At 44.2% G+C, this 17,852-nt stretch overlaps 1 protein-coding gene across 4 annotated transcripts in view; it reads left to right on the top strand.

Moving 5' to 3' along the window:
- The window catches only part of LOC110322765 (paralemmin-2), a 328,271-nt gene that overhangs the window by 261,061 nt on the left and 49,358 nt on the right, over positions 1-17,852 (top strand). For 3 of the 4 annotated variants that reach the window (XM_029539778.1, XM_029539780.1, XM_029539779.1), the window contains exon 7: positions 16,692-17,384. In XM_029539778.1, coding sequence (XP_029395638.1) covers positions 16,692-17,384 — 693 coding nt within the window. Of the gene's footprint in view, positions 1-16,691 lie in introns of all 4 variants that reach the window. The other variant, XM_021199503.2, reaches the window with a different exon arrangement.

Here is a 17,852-nt window from a genome sequence, read left to right on the forward strand (position 1 = left end):
AAGGGAAGGGAAGGGAAGGGAAGGGAAGGGAAGGGAAGGGAAGGGAAAGGAAAGGAAAGATAAAAAGAGTACTTGTTGATCTTGCAAAGGACCTGAGTTCAATTCCCAACACCCACAATGTGCCCTCCAGTTCCAGGTGATCCAATATCCTCTTCTGAATTCTGAGGGCATCAACCATATATGTGGTACACATAATTCATGCAGGCAAAACACTCATACACCTAAAATAAAATAAATTTTAAAAGGAGACAGTTAAGGCAATTCCCACAGATATGCCTGCAGGCCAACCTGACCTAGAAAAACCTCCCACTGAGTCTGACTTCCCAGCTGATTCTAGATTGCATCGAGTAGACACTTAAAGTGGCCAGCACAGCATGGATCTTCTGCTAGCGTTGTTTTAATATAAAGCCTTGGCCAGAATAAGAAAAGAACATGTGTGTCCCGGGCCTTTCCCAGTCTTGCTATCAGATACTGATCTTAGATTCCTGTTCTACCCTAGTCTGTGGTATCCTGAGGCCACACAGAAAACTCCACACTGTGATTGGGAAATCTCAATGTTTGATTACTTATTAAGTTACATTTTAAGGAGAGTTCTCACCAGGGCTGCCCCTCTAGCTGTAACTATGTGTGTTCTTCATAACTATTGCAATGTTTTAGCTGTGCAAGGACACACTCTGAGTTTCTGTCCCATGGGTGGGTGATGTTCTCTGTCCTCTCTGACAGACGAGAGAATTCTGAGAGACCCCCTGGCTGTGACAGGAAGAGGACAGCTTAGTGACAGGCCAGCTACAGGCCATTTGTTATACTGTGTGCGGGGCTTTCAAGGTCTCCCTGGATGTGTGACAAATAAGACTCAGCACTTTTTCTAAGACAGAGTTTCTCAATGTAGTTCTGACCACCCTGGAACTTGCTCTGTAGACCAGGCAGGCCACCCTGGAACTTGCTAGTTCGACCAGGCTGGCCACCCTAGAACTTGCTCTGTAGACCAGGCTGGCCACCCTGGAACTTGCTCTGTAGACCAGGCTGGCCTCACATTCACCTAGACCTCCATGCTTCTGCCTCTGGAGCTCTGGGGTTAAAGGTGTGCACCACCATACCCAACCTAAGGTTTGTACTTACTGATACATTGAGGGGACTACTACGGTCCCCCTCTGATAAGCCACGCCATCATCTCCTAGCAGAAGTCATACAGGCCCAGCCCTCCAAGAGTTGTGTATCATCCATTCAAATCTGACCAGGAGGAGCCTCCTCAAGTAGTGTAAGACAGAAGCTTGGGCTACTAGCTTTTTCAGAGGCACAGTCTCATGTCTGTAAGTGGCTTTTGCTTCCAGCTGCTGAAATGTTCACCCCAGCAACCCTATATTTAACACAGAAATGTACTAAACACGCATGTGACCAGTCTCTGAGGTCTTACTCGGTCTTAATGGCTTGAACCTCTTATCTCTCATTTGAACGTGAGAAGCCACACTTGCTAGGGTCCCATTCCAGAGATGTCTGGAAGTCTTCAGTGAAATGCAAAAGGTCTCCTGGTCTGCTATAGTCATCTTCCTTCTCATCCGTCGCAGTCCCAGCGAGCTGCTTCGTCTCTCTGTGAATCGCTGTAATCAAAACATTCCCAGCCCCTGAAGATGGGCTTACCCCACACTGCTGCTGCTGGCCCTGCCTTGTGCTTGCTTGGGATAAGCCCCCTTTCATACCTGCCCCACAGTGGAAGCAGAGAGATAGCTGCCGGCTGAGTTCATAAGTAATAGAAGTTTAAGGCTAGAGAAAAATATCCAACATTTATATGGCTACTTAACCCCTGGTTCAAATCCCGACCCATCTTTAGGGACACCTCTCCAGGCTGCTTCATAACCTCCTAGACAGATTTCCTCCCTGCAGGGAGAGGATATTCAAATTTGTCTTTCCTGCCTGAGATCCAAGCTCCAGTGTGCGTAAAACTGGAGAGAGAAAGGAAACGCGACCTTTACTGTCTAAGGTTTCCCAACCTTGTCCTTGTGTCTCGACCCTCCTTCTGTTTGGTCTCAGGGATTGTTTGAGACAGTATTAGTCTGTAGCCCTGCCTGGGCTGGAATTCTATGTACAGTAGGTTGGCCTCAAACTTGTGGCAATCCTCCTGCCTCTGCCTCCGGAATACTGAGATAACAGGCATGCACTAATTATCTCCACCTGGGGTTTCATTATTGCTCTTCTTGTTTTAAGACAGGGTATTACTCTGTAGCCTGGCCTGGCCTGGAACTTGGTATATAACCCAGGCTGGCTTGCCCTTATGGCTATGATCTGGCTTAATCTCCCAAGAGCTGGGGTTACAGGCGTGAGAGTCCTTATCTATATCATGTCCTGTTTTTTGTTCTTTTTGTCCCATGTGGTTGATATGGAAAAATCCATTGTCTTAGAAAAATTCCACCTTTGCCCTAAGAACATGATGGTCCAATGTCAGCCCATCCTGCACTGCTCAGACTCATATGTGAGTCGGCACATAGCCAGGTTGCCAGAGAGTGAAACTGATCCTAGTCCAGTGTCTGTTTATAGGTCTTTGCAGTGTGAAGGCTAAAAGCAGAGAGGGGCAAAAAGAGGATCTCCCTGAACTAAAGCAACACAATAGGGATACCCATAAGCAGGTAGCTGGAGAGATGGCTTAGCTGCAAGAACACAGACTCTGAAATCTTCAGATCCCATCCTCAATAGAACAAGCCAGGCATCCCTGTAATCCCAGCTCCAAGGGATTGCAGAAAGATCCCTAGGGTTTGCCAGCTTCCAGCCTAGCCAAGAAAATGCAAGCCACCGACCGGGTTCATGGAGAGACCTTGCCTCAAAGGAATAAATAGAGAGCAATAGAGGGGGACACCCGACAACCTCTGCTGGCCTCCGTGGGTGCATCCATGTATACACACACTTAAGACACGCATGTCTTTTTCTTTTTAAGTTAGGATAGGTATGTAATGTGGAATAGGCACATGACTGGTGGAGGCCGAAAGTGGGAGGAGTTGAGGCTACCATTCAGGATCCTAAGGGAACTGTAGGCTGTGAGTCACAGACAGAATAGCGGAGAAGCTGGGGCATGTTGAGCCTGAGGTGATGGTGGGATCATCAATGCAAAGACACAGGGAGCAGTTACATGCAACTCCTGATGAGTGATTGTTGTTCTGGGATCCTTAACCATAATTCAGGAGAAGGAGAAGCATCATACAGAGCCAGGCTTTAGCATCATCAAACAGAGCCAGGCTTTAGCATCATACAGAGCCAGGCTTTCTAACATCTCCCTTCAATGCTTTCCTGCTTCTTTCTGGGAGATACCCAGCTCCTTATGTCTTACTCCAGGCCTTTCCTCTTCCCCTGATGCCTTGGCTTATTTGCCAGTGTTCACCCCTGTGTGTCTCACCTCCTAAGTGGGCTTGATCAGGTGTTCATCCAAGTACAGCTGATGGTCTCCCTCCTTAGTCCAGTAAGGCTTCCTCTGCTGAGGTAACAGTAGTGGTGGTGGTATTTGCAACCTCAGCCTGAAGTAGCAAAATCATGAGATAAATTCTGGAGTTCGCTTTAATGTGTATGAGAAGTGGTCTTCTGAATGAATGTGTCTCAGAAAGCTCTGTTTCCAGTTCAGAGAATATTCTTGACTCCCCCCACTTCCCTGCATTTATATTTTACCATTACAATCAGGGACGGCATACACTAGATAACACAGTTGGTGGGCAAGTCACAAATTTCAATTTCCAGAATTTTATATTGATTTAAAATAAATGTATATACTCTGTAATTTCAACATATCAATAAATGGAGTGACTAAACTAAGTACATATTAAAGACATTTGTCACTTTCTTTTTTTAAGATTTATTACATATATATATATATATATATATATATATATATATATATATATATATACTGTAGCTGTCCTCAGACACACCAGAAGAGGGCGTCAGATCTCATGAAGGATGGTTGTGAGCGACCATGTGGTTGCTGGGATTTGAACTCAGGACCTTCAGAAGAGCAGTCAGTGGTCTTAACCTCTGAGCCATCTCTCCAGCCCATCACTCTTCCTTATATGTGGAGAAATTATACTTTGGAAATATCATTTAAAAATTTCCAGAATAGATTGCTTTTCAGCTCAGAAATTTCCTTCCACTGTGGCTTGCATTCTGCTTTGCTTTGGGTCCATGGGTGATCTTTGTATCTATATCACAAATGAGCTGATTTAACTTATTGAACAATATACACTGAGTGCATACGTGATGCTAGGGCTAGGCCCCAAGGAAGTAATAAAAAAAAAAAACATAGAGCAGTCTCTGTTTCCATTGAGTTTTCTAATCCAATAGGAAAGGAAAGACAGCTAAGAATCATAGGAAATGTATTTAGTACAGAAGTGTAGTGCTGTAATGCAAATGCAGATATTCTTAACCTAGAAGACACAGCTTCATCCTGGGCATGATCTAGAGGAGGAGAAGAAGTGATTAGGATGCATAGGATGAGAAGGGTGTGTAGGATGCGCAGGATGCAAAGTGTGTGTAGGACATGTAGGGTGGGAAGGATGCATAGGGTGCATAGGATGCGTAGGATGAGAAGGATACACAGGATGCATAGGATGCAAAGGGTCCGTAGGATGTGTAGGGTGCATAGGATGCGTAGAATGAGAAGGATACACAGGATGCATAGGATGTGAAGGGTCCGTAGGATGTGCAGGGTGCATAGGATGCGTAGAATGAGAAGGATACACAGGATGCATAGGATGCGAAGGGTGCGTAGGACAAGTAGGATGAGAAGGATGATACTTAGGTTGCACAGGATGTGCAGGATGCGTCGGATACCCTGATCAGAGCCAATCGCACAGGGTTGAGCCGTAGTAGATATTCCGCCTTTGTGCTTCAGAGAAGTGATGATGATGGCTGGGGAGAGCACGAGGGAGTAAGGAGAAAACAAATGATAGGGCTAACCATTTGGAGGAGAAAGTAAGGGGGAAGTCAGAGTAAACCCTACAGGCATTTACATTTCCTGTTTGGGAATCATCAGGCAGTGAATTCTAAGGAAATGATCTAAACCAAGGGTGTAAGCAGCTAGACGTGTGATATAGCATTTATAATTTTCACAAATCATCTGTATGTTTCAATATTTTGTGCCAGAAGAAAACTAGAGAGTGATATGTTAGCCATAGACCCACTCTGAAAACTAGTTCTTTCTATTGATCATTTAGGGGTTGTAAGTAAGTCAAACTCTGTTATTGTAGAGTGATAGCACAGTAACTGAGTTTTTAAAAACTTCACTTTCATAAAACAAAACAAATATCTTCACTTTGTCATAAGAAGTGTTTCGGACTTAAATATAGTGTTCAAACACGATTTCAATTAAAAAAGAATGTTTTGACAATAGGGACATAGTTGGTCTCTACAGGATGGAGCCTCCTTTTGGTGGCTTCAGATGGAGGAGAACAGCCCAGAGGGGCAGTGGACTCAGTAGTAGACACTGTCACTTTTCTCTGCCGGAGGGTGTCAATGTATCAGACTTGTCTAGTGTACACAACAATGTTGGATTCAGCAACAGCGTTGCAGGGAGAACAAAGAGTACCTCAGTGTGGTAAGAGGAGAAGGGAGCACTCTGTTCCATGCACATTTCAGTGTGGTGTCCCATGGTTGGTCACTCGTACCTAATTCATAATGACTCTAAATGGCCCTCCTGGGCTTCCTTATACCATCGGGACTTATTGGTTTAGACTCTGGTTCTTTCTGTTAACTATTTCCATATACAGACAGTTCTGAGACTTGAGCCCTCTGGGCAGGATCGCTCCTGCCTTGGCTGCTCTGCTGCTTTCCAGCCACCAAACATCCGGCATTGCTGACACCAATCCTCTTGTCCAGTGGCCGCCTGTGGGCCATTATGTAGGGCAGGAAGGCTGCTGTCTGGGCAGTGAACCTACTGGGCCTCCCTACGCGGTGTCTGTTGTATTCCCTGTTTTCTGCTACCAGATGCAGTATGTTACATTTCCTCTTAGCTCTCTGACCTGCCAATCTGTTCACCCACAATGGATCCATCACCTGAGTGGGAAGGGGCCAGCAGAGCGACTGGTAAGTTCAGGGGCCTTTCTGCTTTGACAACAGGACTGTCTGTGTGTGGACTTATGCTTCTCTGGGCTTTGTTTGTGAGATGGGTGTCCAGACGTCCTCACACAGGGAGGCTCGTCCTCAGCCCAGTTCAGATGTAGCACAGACAGTGGCCACACAGGTAACGGAGGCCCCATAGGTAATGGAGGGTGAGCAAGAGGAAGTGGTAAGGAAAGCATAGGGCATTGTCCCTCCAGCTTTGGTGGGAAGGGGGCATCTTTTTCTGGTATCTGTGGTCATTGGCTCGATCTCTGCTCTTAGATGAATCTGCATTGTGTCTCCAGAGGTTTTTCATTTCTCTCACTGATGTCGAGCATCCTGAAAGGGTTTGGTCGAGGGTTGGACTCGAGGCTGGGTGGGAAGGTTTTTGTTTTTAAAGACTGTGAATCTGTTGCAAGAATCTTTTGGGAATCGGGCTCTTTCCATAGTATGAATATGTACCCCCAAGTCTTCACTTTTATGGAGTTCTTAGTTCTTGGGGGATATTTGGGGTGAAAGCAAAAATTTAAAGCATGTGTGCCTCTTGCTTGTACAGACTTTATATGGGCTAGTATAGACTATGAAGAGCCATGCTCAGTAATGTGCCCCCAGAACAGGGACACGAATGATAACGCTCCCCACTGACCTATTTGCTCTGCTCAGTGAGCTGGGTCAGGGGTGCATGAAAGAATGACTCGCCCTGAGTTGTAATTAGTGCGGTGGATTCTGAACCTTAGGGTTTGATTCATACACACTAAGTAAATCCATGTGTAAAATAAGTCTCATAATGGCATAGTTGAGAAAAATAACAGAATCATGGGCTTTGAAAACAGAGTGACCCTTAGATAGGTCAACCTGCATATTATTTGTAGCAAAAAGTCCCTCCTTATTCAAATATAAGAAAACATAAAACGTCAACCATTGACACAGGTGGCATGTGCACTAACTTAATTTTAATGTCTGATAGACAACTCTCAACATTTCCTTACGTACTGCATTTACAAGAGTTCTAAAGCCTGGTGGGGTCGTAAGTGACATCTGGTCATATCCGCGACAGGGTCTGCATCCTTGGAGACCTAGAGGAGGGGTGAGCTGGAACCTTGCATCTATTCTACGAAAGACTCACTAGCAGCACTCTTCTGAGTGCCCCGGGGTGTATGTCTAAGGTCAACTGGGGTGACGTGTTGAAAAGTCATGTCTTCTTACATGTAACTAACAAACTTGGTACTGATAAATCCTGGCAATTTGTGGCAAGAAGCTCTTCAGTTCTTTTCCTCAAAGGTCATGAAGTATGACCCTAATATCAGGACAGCCAGTAAAAGGTCCATAGATGTATGAATGCATATCAAGAGGTCGAAATGGAGACTGAGTGTAGTGGCAGATACCCTTAATCCCAGCACCCTAGAGGCAGAAGTATCCCTGTGGGTTTGAGGGCAGCCTGGTCTACATAGTGAGAAAGAGGGAACGTGGGGGGGGTGGGAGACATGAGAGAGAGGAGGAGAGAGGGAGAGGGGAATGGATTGGGACAGCATTGATAGCCCAGCAATGTTAAGTGTAAAGTTCAATGGTAATGCACCCGTGCAATTGAAGCCACAAGTAAGAATATACCTCCTCTTACAACCTGGCACCTTTTCAGTTTGAGGAGACCATGAATGTATGATGACCCAGAGAGAAAGTGTGTTTTCAGAAGTATATTGTGATTAGAGCCTTTTAGAAAAAAATTGCATACATAGTTATTAGCTGAGAACGTGTTTGCATTTAAGCGCAGCTACCGGACATGAAGCATCATGTGGCCAGCTGGTTTGCCGGGCTGTCTCTGGGATGGGGCGTTCGCATCCGCCATCAGGTTTACAGAGACTGCAGAGGGCAGCATGCTTATGGAGCATACTTACCGGCACATGCATCCCTAGAATTCTCCTAGCTTTAGAACTGTCCCCTCAGAAATTTGTACAACCTCATATAACCTCAGGCCATTGGAATGTCTCTACTGAGTATTACTACCCACAGTATGACAGTTTAGAGTTTGGAAGGTTTGGGATTCTGTCTAAATAAGATGTGTTTGAAGTTCTGAGACCCCGTTCCAACCCCTACTGAAATAGAACCTCAGTGCCTTCAAGCCACGATTATATCCCTTGCTGAGCAGAGTGTAACCTCCACCCCAGGGGTCCATTCCCTCTTCCTCTGATTCAGTTAAAACATTCCCCTGAAAGAACTATCATTTTTCTACCTCATCTTCTACCTTGTGGTCCTTATTCTGTCCCTTGAACCATGTTAGGACACCACATAGTCTTTTGGTTGTTTTGACAAAACTCCCCCAAACCTATCCTCTCCCCGCCCCCAGACACACCTCACTCTGTCTCCAGTCTTTTCAAATGACAGTGCTCAGAGCCCCCCAGGATAGAATCTTGGTCATCTGTGGTAGACCAAGATTCTCTCTCAAAACACGATACCACAGCTGTGGTGTCAGCCACCCTTGCCGTTCAGCCTGCCTATCCAAGGTGAAGCCTCAGCGCCATTCCTCTGGGTGACCCTACTCAGCATCTCGGTCAATCCCATGACAGGCAGTGTGTCTGAATGCTCTCCATTGCTTCTGTGCATTTCACACGGACGAGCCCTCAGAATGCCTTTGTTTCCGTGTGTTGCAGATGTTTATAGAGGCCAGAAATTGAGGTCGTGTGTCTTCTTCAATCATTTTCTGTCTTATTCTCTGACACAGGTTTGTCCCAAACCTGGTAGTAATTGATTCAGCTGGGCAGGCTGACTAGCAAACACCAGAGAGTCTTCTGCCTGCCGCCCCACTGGGATTAGAGGCACACACTTCCACATTCAACTTTTTATGTTAATGCTAAGGATCCAAACTTAGGTCTCCATGCCTGCGAAGCTACTACGTAACCCACTGAGCCTTCTTCCCAGCCCCCTTCCCCACTCCACACGTATATTTCTTACTCTCAAAAGAGAAAAAATGAGGAGCTACATATCCTTATGCCCTTTGCCCATCTGATAAGACCGTTAACATTTCCTCTTGGCAAGTCATCGCTCCTGCATATGGGGGTTTTCCAGAGTCACAGCAGGAAGGAGGGAAGGGAATGTGGTCATGATTTGACAACTAGGACTCTAATGTTCTTTCCCATTTCCAACTAAGAAGCACTGTGTTTACATATTGTGTTTCTGTATCAGATTTGAATCAAGGGTTTAACCATTTGAAAGCAGAAAACTCTTCTCTATTGTTAGGGTCTTTACAGGTCAGGATTACAGTACCTCATGATCTCACTATTCTCGGTTCATTTCCACCTCCACTAGGAAAAAGCAGGCATTAATTTTCATTGTTTTATTAATAACAATGTTACAGGTTGCAACCAAAGTCAGGGCAGTGAGGTTACATACAAGATCTGATGACTATATCAACACCCAGAGTTCAGGTGCCCAGCTTGTCCACAGATACACAACATCTTTGCAATCTTCATGTACTTTATATCCAACATTAGCTAGTCTTTCTAAGGACTTTAAAACAAAAATGAGATCCCTGTATAGTTTCAGTGTGATGGCTCTGTATGGCACTTGGTGGCATCTGCTCTTTAACAACTGTGTCTAGAGATAATGTATCCCAAGTATCACACTCCTATGGGATCTAGTGACTCTCCTTTTCAAAAGTCAGAACGCTGAGTGCCAACCTCCAGTGTCTTCTATGAAGCTTAGGATTCTTTAGGTAACATGACTGGGGAATGGAACTGAGGCTCTGTGTTCAAAGCCCAGAGCAGTCATAGCTCAGGACTCAGGATAAGTTTACTGACTCGATTGGCTCACTGGGGCTCTGTGTCTCCTCTAGAATGTGCTTCTTTTAACTGTTAGGCCTGGCTTGCTTTTCTTAACCAAAAAAAGAGTGAAGCCAGAGATAAGAAACTAGTGTTATCGCTGTTACCCACCAATAGCACTCACTTGTTAACTTCATTCGTTCATTTGTTCATTCATTCACTCATTTATGGGCGATTAGGTTATTTTAATTGATACAGAATAATTGTACTTATGGGATACACAGTGATAATTCAGGCCAGGTATGAAATATGTAATAAATCAAGAATATCAATATTTTCATCCTTGTATAAACATTGACCATTTTTCCATGTTGGGAACCTATGATAAATTGTTGTAAACTGTCATTTACTTTATGTGTATTCTAGTAACTATTTATGTGTAACTATTAAGTTATAAAATCCTACTATGCTGTAGAATACTAAGATCTCTTGGGAAAACAATTGAGTCAAAAGACTTTTTTTCATTCCTGGTTTTTGAAGTGAAAGGTTGACCTTTGAGATGAGAGGAAAAAAATCTGCTCTAAATTAATTGCTTCATTTTTATTGTTGATAGTGTGATGGCCAATCTTACATGACCAACCTCAAGAGAAGGTGTGAATACATGTGTATATCCATAAACATACATAGGTGTATTTGCTCTCCTTTGTATGACTTACTGTGAGAAGTTACAATGCCGGCTACTGGGGGTCCTTCAGGCAGGACCTCAATATCCTCCCTTGCGAGTGACTATAATGATGTGCCTAAGACTGCTCTCCTGTACACCCCACACATCACTGGCTCATGAGCCACCCGGGCTGCACCAACACTGTGTTAATGAGGAATGATGAGACCCAAAGATGGGTATGCCCAAGACACACGTTCAGATCCATTGTCTTTCTGCCTCTTCAGGTGTCTCCTGTAAGACTGACAAATGACAGGGAGGCATGTGATTCTGCTATGTGCGCATGGCCCTTGGCCATTCTCCCCTCTTCTGTGACCTCAGTGAGGCAAAAGACACAGGCTGGGAGTTCAAGCCTGAGTCAAGGGATTGCGCCGTGAGGGAATTTTCCATCCCCCTGGGTCACGGCCGTGTTTGTATGCTTGGGCTGACTCTGAAGCAGACTCCTGCTCCTTGTTCTTCCTCTTACCTGCATCAGGCGCCCTTGCTCTCTCTCTGCTATAGGCGGCTTACACCTTCACAGTTGCTTTCTGTTTGCCAGAGGTGGGCAGGGGTGGGAGGGGCAGAACTAAGCATTATGTGCTGCTCAGACCTATCTCTCTGGGTTCCCCAAAGCCCTAGGTCATCACAAAAGTTTCTGTCACTTGGGTATGGGGGTCTAGAGGGAAGGCTCCAAATCAAAGCATCAAAAATAGCCACTCATTTATATTCCTTTAAAGAATCAAGTCATATTAGCTTGTATTCATAGACACACTACCCAGCTGTCTTGTTGAATTAGTGGAAGACATAAAACTGTTTTTATGTGCTCCGCTCCTACTGATGTCAGTGTACAAAGTCTGGAAATCAACAATTGAATATATTGTTCACTAAAAGTATACTTCCAGACTCTAAGCAGCCTCTCAGCGAAACTTTCATTAAACTGTCTTGAATCTCCTGTCCCCACCCATCTTTTCCTGGAAGTCGTGGAAAGCTTTTCTTCAGATCCTTCTTGTCATGTGCACGGGGCTCTTGGCCAGTACTTGGGGGGGATCATGGCCAAGAAAGCACTTTCCTCATTGTCCCCCACATTTGAGTTTCATCTCTGCATAGGCTGCTGAAACCTTTCATGTGGGGAGGTTTAAGGAATAAATGTCAGGCCAACTGGAATTCCTTCTTGTGGCTACAGACGAAGGCATGCTAGAAGGGAGAAGCGTTGGATGTAAATTTCCTGGCACACAGTGCTTTAAAATTGTATACGTTGAAAACAAAATGCTGTGAGGCTTGGTGGCCCAAGTCTGTAACCCCAAAGCTGGGGAGGCTGAGGCAGAAAGATCGGAAGTTCAAGGCTAGCCGGAGCATCTGAACGAGACTATGTCTCAAAATAAAAGTAAAACAATGTCAAGCAGCCAAGTGTAGTGGTACCCACCTGTAATTCCATGAAGCTGAGGAGGAGGAATGGGAAGTTTGAGGCAAAGTGGTCTACATAGCAAGACCTTGTCTCAAAAAAAGAAATTGTTTGGGCTGGATCTGCCAGATCTCATTTGTCGCCCAGTGACAGGGCACCTGCTGAGCACGCATAAGGCCTTGGGGTCAACCTTAGTGACTACAAAAAGGGAGAAATGAAACTGAAGTGATTGTATCCTCCTGGTTCATCTTTACCCTCATTCAGTTTGGCGTGTTACTGCTTAGAAACCAAAGCAAAAATATGCATCTCATTCATTTAAATCACTGAGGTAAACACTCTTAACCTTCCATGTAGCTTTCTGGAAGTTTAACTAACATTTCCTTGATACCCTCAGATAGGACTAAAACATTGACTTTGATTAGGTCAGAGATGCTTGGTGGATCCTCCTAGGTACCCTTAATCAAAGAAGAGCAAATGCAGACAGAAATTAGGACCACATCACCATTGAACCACAATTAATTGATTAACTTTAATTATTGATTAATTTATTAATTAAAATAAATCAATATTAATTAAAATTTGTGCTTCCTTTTAAAGCCTTACTCTTTACCTAGAAGAAAAAAAAGTATATGTGGATATTGTACTTTATAACTAATATATCTAAGTTATACTTAAAATATTCTGTGTTCAATTCTAAAAACATTGAACTGATCATATACAATATGTACTTATAAATATGCATATACATCCCCTAATGACATTGTGTTCATTTGTGGTTCTGTCCCAGTGTCATGTCACATACTTAATAACATTTTAAATGACACACAAAATATAAGGAATTCAGAATCCAGCATGGTGGTCCATGCCTGCAATTCCAGTATTCTAGAGGGTGAGGCTTGAAAAGCTAATTAGAGGCTAGCTTGAACATCACATGGATTTTTTTAAAACAGAGTTGGAGGTTTGATTTCCTACCTGTTGTGCAATTTACACCACTACTCAGTGATACTTCTCAAATTCCACCATCTGCTTCCCTTTCTCCCCGCTGTCCCAGCTACATTCTCCACCTCTCTGTCTGGACACCACCCAGCTTCTCCCTTCTTCCCCACTGAACTCTTCCCTCTTTTTTCTTATGTCACCTTTCCAGAAAAGAACTACTCAACATCCTTTCTTTTTTCCGGCCACCCTCTAGTTCCAGGAGCAGGAAAAGCTGAATGGAGGTTGGGTACAGAGTGCTGGGTAAAGAGCAATAATAGACCAAGTATGAGGATGCTCTGGGAGAGAGGGGCAGCTCTGAACATCCCCATGTTAATTACTTGTCTTCTATCGTGCCAGCATAGAAATATTTTGTTCCGTGCGTTGTACCGATGGCAGGTTAATAGATCATTTTGTTTAAGTGTCGCTGGAAGTTTGGGAGATAATTATTATGTTAATCATTATGTTAATAGTGAATATTTCCATTCAAATCTGAATTTTAATTAATCTGTAATATTTACAAAGACAAGTTTTAGGGTCCATGTAAAATTGTAAATACCCATTTTGTTTCTCTGATCACATGCTATACAGAAAAATCACTGAGATAAATATCTTTTTTATATCACAGTCTTTGTATGTGAACCCATGTACCTCCATGACAAATATTGGTTGGCCTCTCATGATGTCACTTGAAAACTCATCTTTATGCCAAGCAACTAAAACGTTCAAAATGGATATCTTGAAAACCAGGCATTGGAGTTTTCCTCTGGATCATTTTAGCTCAGTTGTCAACCATGAACAGATTGTATCTTATCTTGCTAGCAACTGCAACAATGTTACAACTGATTCCTTAAACTGTTACAAACATTAATTGCTGCATGAGACTTTCTTTGCTGTCCTATTATACAAAGTATTTGTAACTGGTGAAGATCACTTAATCACATTTGTTTGACAAATGTGTATATCATTGGGTACCTTCTAGAAAAGGTTCTGGGGTAGGTGCTAACAATGTCAGATCACACAAAAATGGTAGGCAAGAATTTAAAAATATCCTATGAGTCTGATAAATCCTGGTGTTGGTGTGCGCTATAGCCTCAGCACTTGGGAAGACTTGAAGTTCAAAACCACCTGGACCATACATACACTGCAGGGTGGAAATTGTTCCGTGTCCTTGAAGAAGTCTAGGAAGTGTTCAGTGAGTCTTAAGAAGAGAGGGGAAACTTAGAGATGGGAGGTTCAGAGAAAGCATCAGGGAGAGGAACAGTTGATCTTGACGTTGATGACTGTGCTGCAGTTGGATGTGTAGAAAGTATGAAGGATGTTGCAGGCAAGAATCTTAAAATCAGAAACTGCTTAGATATGTCTTGGGGTGATTTGCTTGTATGTGAGGAGAAAGAGAGATAGGATTTAGCAGGTGAAAGGCAACCTGGAACTTCTTAACAAGTCGTAGATATTCAGAAAAGAAGAGGAGGGGTTCAGGCATTGATGAACATATATGTGGCCTGAGATTCTAGATTATTCAAGGAGAATGGTGAAAATCAGGTTAGGCAGAAGGACCACGGGAGGAGGCTGGGTAGTATCTTGAACACAATGTGATGTTTGTTGTGGCCAGTGTGTCTGGAAAGCAAGACGGACTGTGAGGTGCCGAGGAAAGGAAAGAAGGGGACAGATTCTGACAGGAGCTTCTGCTAAGTCAGGGAGCAGATTTCTGAGAAGGGAAACTGAGGCAGGTGGAGCCCTGGTTACAGGCTCAGCAGCTTCCCCAATAAATGGCCTGCTTGTAAAGATTTTAGAGTCTGAACCACAAATGGCGTGTGTGAGCTATCTTTCTTCCTCTCCCTCTCTCTCCTCTTCTCTCTCTCTCTCTCTCTCTCTCTCCCTCTCCCCTTCCTTCCCCTCTCCCCTTCCTCTCCCTCTCCTCTTCTTCTCCCTCTCCCTCTTCCTTTCCCTCTCTCTCCTCTCTCCTCCCTTTCTGCTTTCCTTCCATCTCTCTTTCCCTCCTTCCCTTCTTTCTCTTTCCCCATTTCCTTCCTTCTCCTTCTCTTTTCCTCTCTTCCTTCCCCTTCTTTTTTCCCTTCCTCTTATATTTCCTCTTCCTTCTGTCTCCTATCTTTTGTTTTTCTTTTTTGAGACAGGGTCTCAGGTAGTCCATGTTGATCCCAAACTCACTATACAGTGGAAAACAACCTTGCTGTCCTCACCCTCCTGTCTCCATCTCCCAGTGACTTCCTTCATTTTATATAACCTTTAAATATATAGAGAGAATGCCATTCTTCCTCCTGGCCATATAAAAACATATGACACTCTATCCTTATGTATAGTACTCAGGACTTGAGTACAAAAACTGAGGTGTTTGGACTAAGGCCTGATGGAAGAGGTGGTGCTGAAAAAAAAAAATGGTGGGAATCTCTGAAGCAGATCCTCTTGGTGACTGGATGTGAGAGGTTAGAAAGGAAAGGAGAGATCAGACATGATTCGAGCCTTTTGGCTTGCAAGAGTAAATGACTAAGCTGCAGTACTGATATCACTTCACACCAAGATGAGGGGGAAAGTTGAGAGGAGATGCAATGGTTTTGAAGCTGTTGAGCCCAGTTGTCTGAGTATATCTAAGGCCCAGTGGTTTTCAACCTTCCTAACATGGAGACCCTTTAATACAATCCCTCATGTTATGGTGACCCCCAAACCACAAAAATTATCTCTTAGTTGTTACTTCATAACTGTAATTTTGCTACTGTTATGAATCATAATGAAAATGTCTGTGTTTTCTGATGATCTTAAGTGACTTCTGTGTAAGGGCCGTTGAACCAGAGTGGGGTCATGACCCACAGGTTGAGAGTCACTGGACACAAAAGTTGGGTATCCCAAGAAGAGAGCTGGTGCTTAAGATCACTAAATCAGCATCAGATGTGAGATGGTTGGAGAGTCTGGTCCCTTAGGTGCATGTCACCAGCCTAGGGAAAAGGAAAGGAGAGTCTCATGGTGGTGATCGACAGGCACGATATGGAGTGGAACAGGAAAAAAGACAACAGAAAGGGAAATCTAAAGAGACAGATCATGAGCCTTAACACGAGCAGATGGAGAGAGCAGAGGCTTTCGGGGAGCATTGTCCCCACTTCTTATGCTGCAGATGGCGAGACAACCTGCTCTTTCACTGGCTTTTTGTTTGTTTGTTTGTTTTTAAAGAACCTTCAATAATTGACTAGAGTACTCTCAGAGCACAGAGTACCAACATTTTCATAGTCTTTGCAGTAGAACCAATTGTAGCATAGAGGAGGACAGCTGTATCTCACCAGCAGAACACTGAGCATCTTCTCCATTAACACCTGGAGGAAATGTACGGGAGAAACTAGACGCCTGTTTGGTGAGAGTTGGGCAGACAGCAGTAAGGTTCTGGAACTTAAGTACAGAAATTTTCTATAACCTGAAGCAGATCTCAGTCAAGGTCATTTGCACATTGCTGGTCTTTCTATCCATCTGTCCTGTTACATAAGTTTCTTCTTTTAGCCGGTCTCCTAAAAAGCTTAAATTCATTGAGATACAATGACTGTGTGCATTTGTCTTCCCAGTGCATTAAGCTGCTGTGTTAAGAACACACACAACCGCCTCTGTCCACACCGCAAACCTCATGCTAACACTCAGGATGCTTGGTGGTTACAATAGAAAGGGCACAAACCACTCTTTTTTTTTTTTTTTTTTTTTTTTTTTTTTTTTTTTTTGTCTGTTTGGCAATTAACCATTCACTGGCTTTTTTTTTGTTGTAACATGCACTTCCTTTCTCTTGTTTTCATTCAAGCTATATACGCCATGGAAATTAATGTGGAGAAAGACAAACAAACAGGAGAGACCAAGATTCTCTCTGCATCCACCATTGGTCCAGAGGGGGTCCATCAGAGAGGAGTCAAAGTCTATGATGACAGTACCAAAGTAGTGTATGAGGTGCATTCAGGAGGCACCGTGGTAGAAAACGGAGTCCACAAATTAAGCGCAAAGGATGTGGAAGAGTTAATTCAGAAGGCCGGACAATCGAGCTTCAGAGCACACATGTCAGAAAGGACTGTCGTTGCAGATGGGAGCCTGGGCCATCCTAAGGAACACATGCTCTGCAAAGAAGCCAAGTTAGAAATGGTGCAAAAGTCCAGGAAAGATCAGTCTTCGGGAAACCCCGGGCAGCAGGCCCAGCCCCCCATCACAGAAGGGCCAGAGGCAAACCTGGATCAACCAGTCACCATGATTTTTATGGGCTACCAAAACATCGAGGATGAAGAGGAGACTAAAAAGGTGCTAGGCTATGACGAAACCATCAAGGCCGAATTAGTCCTGATTGATGAAGACGATGAAAAGTCGCTAAGAGAGAAGACAGTGACGGATGTGTCCACGATCGACGGCAACGCAGCCGAGCTGGTGTCCGGCAGGCCCCTGTCAGACACCACAGAACCCTCATCCCCAGAAGGCAAGGAAGAGAGCCTGGCCACAGACCCCGCCCCAGGTACCCAAAAGAAAAAGCGCTGTCAATGCTGTGTTGTCATGTGACCACTTCTTTCTCCTCCCCTTTCTTCCGGGCAGCCTCTCTACTCTCCACCTCTTAAATAGACTTCACTGTACCACTAACTGCGATACTGTGAACCGGAAGCAAACACCTGCCTTGCCTCGCAGTTGGATTTGCTTTGATCTCTCGCTCACAACTTTCCTTCTCCTCACTTGGGAAACAACGTGCATGTGTGTGCTTCATTTTTTTCCCCCCAAGAACTTACTTTTTCCTCTAAACCTTTCTTTGTGTCTTCGAGAGTGGAATCAGTGCGGTACTACTTGATTGGAGTGGGCTCTTCATAGCAGCTGGTTATTTTGTAGCCTTAATTGACTTGACTGGACTCCAACCCATGGGCACCAGGGGTTTTCATTTCGGCGTGTGTTCCTCTAACCTAGACACACACACACACACGCACACACACACACA

Source organism: Mus pahari, chromosome 6, assembly GCF_900095145.1.
Source record: "Mus pahari chromosome 6, PAHARI_EIJ_v1.1, whole genome shotgun sequence".
NCBI lineage: Eukaryota > Metazoa > Chordata > Mammalia > Rodentia > Muridae > Mus > Mus pahari.